Source organism: Anneissia japonica, unplaced genomic scaffold, assembly GCF_011630105.1.
Source record: "Anneissia japonica isolate Jap-2015-1 unplaced genomic scaffold, ASM1163010v1 scaffold2994_len2133135_cov197, whole genome shotgun sequence".
Classification (NCBI taxonomy): Eukaryota; Metazoa; Echinodermata; class Crinoidea; order Comatulida; family Comatulidae; genus Anneissia; species Anneissia japonica.
Window position 1 is genome coordinate 1,452,154 of NW_022728550.1, and position 7,861 is coordinate 1,460,014.

At 32.4% G+C, this 7,861-nt stretch overlaps 1 protein-coding gene across 1 annotated transcript; it reads right to left on the minus strand.

The window, feature by feature from the left end:
- Positions 1-2,089: 2,089 nt before the first annotated feature.
- Positions 2,090-7,249, minus strand: LOC117114292 (protein lap1-like). Its single transcript, XM_033257913.1, has 2 exons — positions 7,109-7,249; positions 2,090-5,858 (listed from the first exon to the last, which is right to left on the minus strand). Exon 2 carries the CDS (start codon positions 5,841-5,843, stop codon positions 5,133-5,135), a length of 711 nt encoding a protein of 236 aa, XP_033113804.1. The 5' UTR covers positions 5,844-5,858; positions 7,109-7,249; the 3' UTR covers positions 2,090-5,132.
- Positions 7,250-7,861: the final 612 nt, after the last annotated feature.

Genomic DNA, 7,861 nt, shown 5'->3' on the forward strand with positions numbered 1-7,861 from the left:
GAATCACTAAAAAAAAAAAATTTCCTAATTTTTAAAAATCAGTATGCCTACTAGGACTGTTGAATCCGAATCCGTACCAGTTTGCCTATAAAGAAAACAGATTAACTGATAATACCGTTGCCATCACAATACATGTGTGCTCAGACCATGCTCAGACATCTTGATAGAAACTTCCATGTGGTTATGCAATGCAATTATTTAAAAGGTGTCCTTAAGTAACACCACCAGAAGGTTAAAATATGGTTGTGCAATGCAATTAGTTAAAAGGTGTCATCATGTAACACCACCACAAGGATAACTTGGTAGCTCTTTCAGAATCATGGGTGTTAAATACTGGGGTCCCACAGATTTGTGAAATCACCTTTCTTTCCTCTTCATGCTTTTTACTTGTAATTAAATTTTTAATTATTGTTTAGTTATGAATTTGCTGATGATACCACAGTAGTTGGTTTAATTGATGGAAATGATGAAAGTAACCGCAGTTGTCAAATTGAGAATGTAATTTTTTGGTGTCAAATGAACAACATGATCTTAAATGTCTCTAAAGCAAAAGAGATGATAATCGATTATAGAAAAAATAAAAACTCCTAGAAATTTAAGAGAGACCAGTTGAGACGGTTAAGTGCCTACAGTTTTTTGGTATAAATGGGTTGCCTTATACGCGAGTATACGGTAATACCAATATCATAGCGCCAATGGCTATTGGCACTATACTGTAGAAATCCATGTTGATTGGTTGATTGAACCATATTGGATGTTTATAAAATAATATAAGCCATAGCATGAAATGTCAAAATATTTACATTTAATGTTAATAAAATCGAACAAAATATCATATAGCAAATTAATCAAAAAATCAATAATGGTATTGCAAATTGTCGGAATTGTTTTCAGTTGTCATATTAATTCTAAAAAAAGAATAATATACAATTAGCTCTACAAACAATCCTCTAATGTACGGCAGATTTAATCCTGGCTTATGATAATCCAACACCCACTTGTGCCTCTGATTGATGGAACTGTTACTATTTCCATTCAGCTTCATTTCATAATCTGTGGATTCATTGTCACCAAATAAACACTAATGGAAGCAAGCAATATGCCTATTTTTGATAAGGTCTATACATTTATACTGACAGACACTAGTGGAGTCTAAGTGCAAGTCCTGGTGGGGGTTGAAATACTGGGCTATTTATGGCTTTTCCGAAACATGTACTATGCCTAAAGGAATTTGTTTAATGTCCTAATGTAATCATAAGTACAGTTATGACTACCATGTAGTGGTACAACTTAAAAACCCATGAAATAACTGTCCAATCATAATGACAAGTTTTCTTTTGTGTGCTCCTTGTTCACTTTTGTTGTTTGAGAGTACCAAGTAAATGATTACTGAATTGAATTGAATATCATCTAACTTGAAAATTTTGGATATGAAGTATGAACATTTACTGAAATTTTCCCGCTACAAATTATAAGTTAGTTTTTATTTTCTGTGTTCAATATGTAGATCAATTATTTTATTACTAAGTATTTTGATATACTGTATAATCTTTTGTGTAAATGAGCCTCATCAAATGTGACTATAGTATGGTATTTAATTAGCTATGTTGTCAAGGCATCTTATTTTAGACTATACTGTTATGTAAATGAGTCTCTCTCAGTGCATGTGACTTCATAAGCAACAGACCAATGATAATGACATGTTTTCTTGAGGTTCAAAGACAATTTTTTTTAATGTATTTTTAAAAAATAATTGTTGAAAATAACAGATTTTTAAATTAAATTTGCATTTTCAATCTGATCCTGTTTTCTTGAGTACTAGGTAGCAATTGCAATCTACCAGTAGACATAAAATTTATTATTATTTTCTGTATATTTTTGTTATGTACACAGTACACAGAATCAATTGATGTACTGTAATGAAAGCAAAATTGACTAGTGTACCTGTAAATTCAACTTGCAACCATCTTCAATACTTTCATTTTGTCACTGTTGCGATGACATCATATCAAGACCATTTAAAATCTATAAAATGATGATTAAGTGTTACAGGTATGAGAAATTATCACGTAATTGAAAAGAGCAAAAACATTCTTCCCACAAGACATTTTATTAAACCAACAATTATTTCACATGAATGACATTGAAACAAGGTTTAAAACACTCGATAGACTCTAACAAAAGCAAAATATCAATATTTCAATGATGGGGAATAATTGTCTCCATGTTTCAAATTAGTATTCTCTTTACAAAATCAGTTTAAAATTGAGCAATGCTTACCAAAGACAAAGTCCAATATGATTTAAGGTGTTTGCAGTAATAAATATTATGCATGATAAGCATATGCATTAAAGACATATGATCAATGAGTTGGATATATTAACACACACTATATATGCTTATTTTTTATAACACTGGTAATAACAAGGTTTCATTAATATAAATTGATAAATAAACTATGTAAAAGTGAAGAAATTTAAAAGTACATTTTTTTCATTACAGTATGCCCATTAATCTGGGACAAGCATATTGTCTAAGCATTAATGAAAGATAATTCTTCAAAACAATTATATTTCTTTCCTATAATAAGAGTAATATACCAGGAATTAAATCAATAATCATATATTTGTAAATATATTTTTTGTATAATTTTAAGTATTACAATATAATTTATTTATAAGTTTAAAAATAGAATTCTCATAAACATCATGAACAATGAATTAATCAAGGTATTTGTTTTCAGTATTTACTACTATACATCTACAGTATCTCATGATATTCAGTAGCGAATTCCATGACTTTTCCCTTCGAACTAAGGGTTCCCTTTCAAGAATGTTTTTAAAACCATATTGTCAATACATACAGTATTTAAATTGAAATAATATTACTGCAAAAACAAATACAGCTACAGTACTATTTGTATGAAATATCTGATATAAATTATATGTACCTAATATACATAAAATGTAAAAATAATAATAATGGACAAGTAGAACTAAACTATAAATTATCTAAATCTACAGTTAACTATGGCAAACAAAAATGGGAAATATGAGAAGTGTATTTAAAAAACAGCTTTTAAACAGCGCACAAGCAAAAATATGTAAATTCTAAAAATTAATTTTGTCAACAATATTTTGTGTCAATAAAAAAATTGTTTCACAAAATCATGTGCATTCACGCAAGTCATGATTATTATGAGCAACTCATGAGATGTAATTATTGTGATTACTGTGAGCAAACGCATATGATTACTGACATCAAACTGTAGTAAAATTACTGTACCAGTTGGCAGTGAAGAAATACTAATTATTTAAAAATTTATTTCTTATACATTAAACCACTCCTATAGCAGACAAATCTCCCATTATAGTAAGCTAATTACCTGACAATTTATTAAAAAGTGCAACATTTCTTACACACCTTTACATCTGTTGGTTACAATTTATCATAAGGTTTCCTAAGTAAATCATCCTTATTAAATAAGGGAATGATGTTTTCTGTATGTTATTTTAAAGGCAGTTAAATACAAATGTCCGAGATATATAATATATGGTATAGACTCTTAGAATTATATGTTGTAAAGTAAATATAATCTAACATAATCATTTTAAAAATAAATCACTAGGTTTATTATATTGTAACACAAAAGGTGAACCAAGAGATTTGTAAACGCCTACTGTGTCTTTAGAAAACCAATGAAGCATATCATTACAAGAGCGTTGGCTGGGGTCTTTCAGGTGCCACACAATGTACTGACACACCTTACAAAAAGATGAAAAAGAACAGAAAATATTTGGTGTGTTTTAATTAGGAAGGTACTAGGTGAAAATATTAAGTTTGTGTTTTGCGATTGTTATATTCCAAAATGATGACATAATGTCGAAATATTGAATCCCAACATGATTGCGTGCATTTCAATACTTGGAGTATGTATTATACTATCTTATATTACTCTGATTGTTAAGCCTCATGAAATACTGTACAGTCAGTCTAAAATGTTAATTAACATCTTAAAAGAACTTTTGTACAGTGTGACTTCAACTAATTACATATCGATCAATGACCACTAAGAAATGCCAGGTACAGCATGTATTATTTATCTCTCTCTTCTCCATAAAAGTAATGAGGTTGTAATACCTATCTTTTTGATTAATTTTGAACAATGTGGCACAATAAATTTTATTAAAAAATAGGTATACACAATAGCAAATAGTCAGTTGATATAATTAATAATTATGTGCAAAATTACTATAGCCAAATTCTATGTATGAAAGGTCAGTCACTTAAGTTAGTAGGTCTAAGGTCAAACTGTACTATTTATATTAATTATGTTATTAAGTATAATTTATAATTATTGTACATCTGATGTTGCAGTGTCTTGGTACAGTACTACCAACTAATAGGTAGTCCTAGTGGCCATGGTACTACCAATAACAGAGAGGTCATGGTACTACAGTGAGAGGTAGACTTTAGTGGTCATGGTACTACCAGTGATAGGTAAACTTAGTGGTCATGGTATTCCTCCATGGTACTACCAATAATAAACAGATATAGAGGTCATGGTACTACAGTGATAAGTAGATTTAGTGGTCATGGTACTACAAAAAAAATAAGTATAGTGGTCATGGTACTGCCAGTAGACATAGTGGTGAAGGTACTACCAATATTAGATGGATTGGTCATGGTACTACCTGTAAATAGGTAGTGGTCATGGTACTACCAATAATAAATAAATACAGTGGTCATGGTACTACCAATAATAAATAGATATTGTGGTCATGGTACTACAGTGATAGGTACTACCAATAATATACATAGTGCAGTCATGGTACTACCATAGATAGACATACCGGTAGTGGTCAATGTACTACAGGTACTACCAATAATGTGTGGTCATAATAGTAGCAGGACTAAATAAGGTAGTAGGAGTACAGTAGCAACAGTTATTAACTTGTCAAATATATGAGCAATAATACATGATGAAGCATATTGAATACACAGCTGATTCAAATGGATTGCTAACGTATACAAAGCTACACATAGTTTCAACAACCTTTTAAAATTCTATTAATTAATTGTATGACCTCCATACACACTGTAATTTAGAAAACCTATTCACAAAAGCAGGATTATTCATTCTCCTGCTCCTTTTCATATTTCACCATTGCTTTTATGCCATTCATCACAATCTCGTGAGGAGGTGATTCCAGAGGATTCTCATCAAGCTCCAGAACCTCTAGCTTGCTCATTTTTGCAAGAAGGCCCTTAGGTAACTTTTCAATCTGATTCTTCTTTATGAATACTTCTCTGAGGTTTGGCATCTCTGCTAATGCTTCAGGAAATTCCTCTAACTGATTATTATCCACGACTAGTACCTCAAGAGATTTCATTTTTGAGATTCCTGCAGGAATATGACGAATCTTATTATTCCGGATGTATAGCTCCTTTATATTTGTGTCAAAAATAATTTCAGGGATTTCTTCAAAGTCATTATAATCAAGGTAAAGCTCTTCTAACTTCCGGAGGTAAATGAGATCTCGGGGGAGCGATGAAAGACTGTTGCTTGACATCTTAAGGATCTTTATGGCATCCATATCACCAATGACAAGCGGAAACTTTTCAAACTTGTTTTCCGATAAATTCAATTCTTGAACATTTTTAAACTTTTCCAGCCAGTCAGGTAGCTCAGTGAGCTCATTGCCTTGGAGACGCAACCCAAAAATACCAGTTTTAGTTTTCATCTTTGCCGGAACAACATCAGCCTTTTTACGGACCAATTCTATACAGTCTCTCATATCACCCTTGTCATCTAAGATTTTTGTTACTTTGTAATCCATCATTTTGTTTGAAATATCCTGGAATTATAAAAAAAATACAATTTATTCAAATACATTTATGCCTAGGCTTTACCTTTACTTTTTTTTTAGCCACATCATTTATTTTAATACTGCATAAAAAAAAATTTTTGCAAAAAGCAGATGCTCACAAAATATAAAGGAATTGGCTCCAATTGATTAGATTAGACATTGGTCACTGTAAATTTGAATTCAAAGCCCATTCTTTAAACTTGTTTAATGTTGCTAAAAATATTAAAAAAACAACTCGCTAACTGTGGCTAAAAAAAGACAACACCGCAGTCCCTAGAGAGATTGGGCTCATCGGGTCGTAAATTCACAGTGTGAAGACTCACGTGTTCCACAGCTTCGGCTAAAAATAGAAAATACCATGGTCCGCCCCTAAAAAGACCCGCCTGGTGGGCAGATCAGATCGTTGACTCACAGCTCCCATGTTCCACAGATACTCTTGCTGCTAAAAAGAACTCGTTTCCATCATGATTTAAGTGGGCGGTCTTATTTTTGCGATGGGTGTGATTAGTAGGATTGGTTGTTGTTGTTGGGCAAAAAATAACCTATGACATCAAGAAAGTTTAGGCAAAGGCTGGCCTAGCTCAAGGTAAGGCAAAAGCCTCGGCGCCTATGCCTACTAACTATGATTATTAGGGTGTTCTCTTTCCTTTGATGCTCGAGTAATGTCTGCTTCTTCAGCAGAATATTGTTTTGGATATGCCATTTAATCGCATTCGTTAGTAGGCCATGCCTAGGGCAGTTGTTTAAATGCATCTGCCACCTCAAAAAACGATGTCAATTTCGCTCTGTTCATGCACACAGGAATAATCCTCAGGTATCTCCCGTCCTCATCATTTTTTTCAAAAAAGAGTGATAATCTAGGCCTATTATAATATTTTCTATTTGCCCTTAGGACAGCACTAACACACCTCCCAATTAATAATTATCCACCACCTCCTGCCCTGCTGATTCTAGCTTACCTAGCCTAGGCTAGAATAGGCCTAGCATCTATGCGTAGCTGAGCCTACTACTCTACTAGTCCACTAATCTATACCTAGGCCTACATACTCTAGGTAGGCCCTAAGCCAAACCTAGGACTAGGTAGGTCCAGGCAAACTGAATTGCCTTGGTCTGCCTAGGCCCCGGGCTCTAGCCCAGCCTAGGCATAAAAAAAAAAAAAAATCGACTGCCTTGGCTTTTTCATCACTATCATACAAAACTAGTAAAATGTCATAAATTACCAAGTTTGATCAACTTACCAGGAGATACTAATAACTCTTTTTAGTAGCAACAAACGATTAAGAAAACAAAAAGGCGAAAAAGGCAGTCAAACCTGCTTATTGAATTTCAGATCCTAGGCCCTTGGTGTTGTCTACCAATTTCGCTTGATTACCGCCACCAACGATTCGTAGTTATTTCTTTGGTTTTTTTGTAGATGTGTACGTTATTAGTATACTTTGCATAATTATATGCTAGATTCATAATAATAATAATGAATATAAAACGTAAAAGAATTTAGAAATTGTGATTAGAGAGAAAGTTATGAATATCCATAAGATCAACTTGTCCTCCAAGTCAACCCGGCCCCATATCAACTCGACTCAAATTCTGAGGAAAATCTTATACAAAAAATCTTATACAAAATTATTTTTATACATTATTTTCTGAAAAAATTGCCTGAAGCCCGCAGGGCTAAAGGAAATAATGGCTCCTAGTGCTTCTATTTTCTTTAGGGTCTAAAATAACTATTAAAAAAAAATGAAAAAAAAAATTTCAATTGCTCATTTGAAAGAATCCAATTAAAATTACATGTCTCCCTCCAATTAAAAATTCCACATTTGGGACCTGGGTTTACATGGTCTTTAGCAGCTTTGGTCTCTAATTAGAATAATAAAAATAAAAGACAGTTGTTCATTTGGGACCACAGAAAATTGGTCTTTAATAGGAGGTGGTCCTATATTGGAGGGATTTTTAATTAGAGAGAGACCTGTATTGGCATTTTACTACAAAAA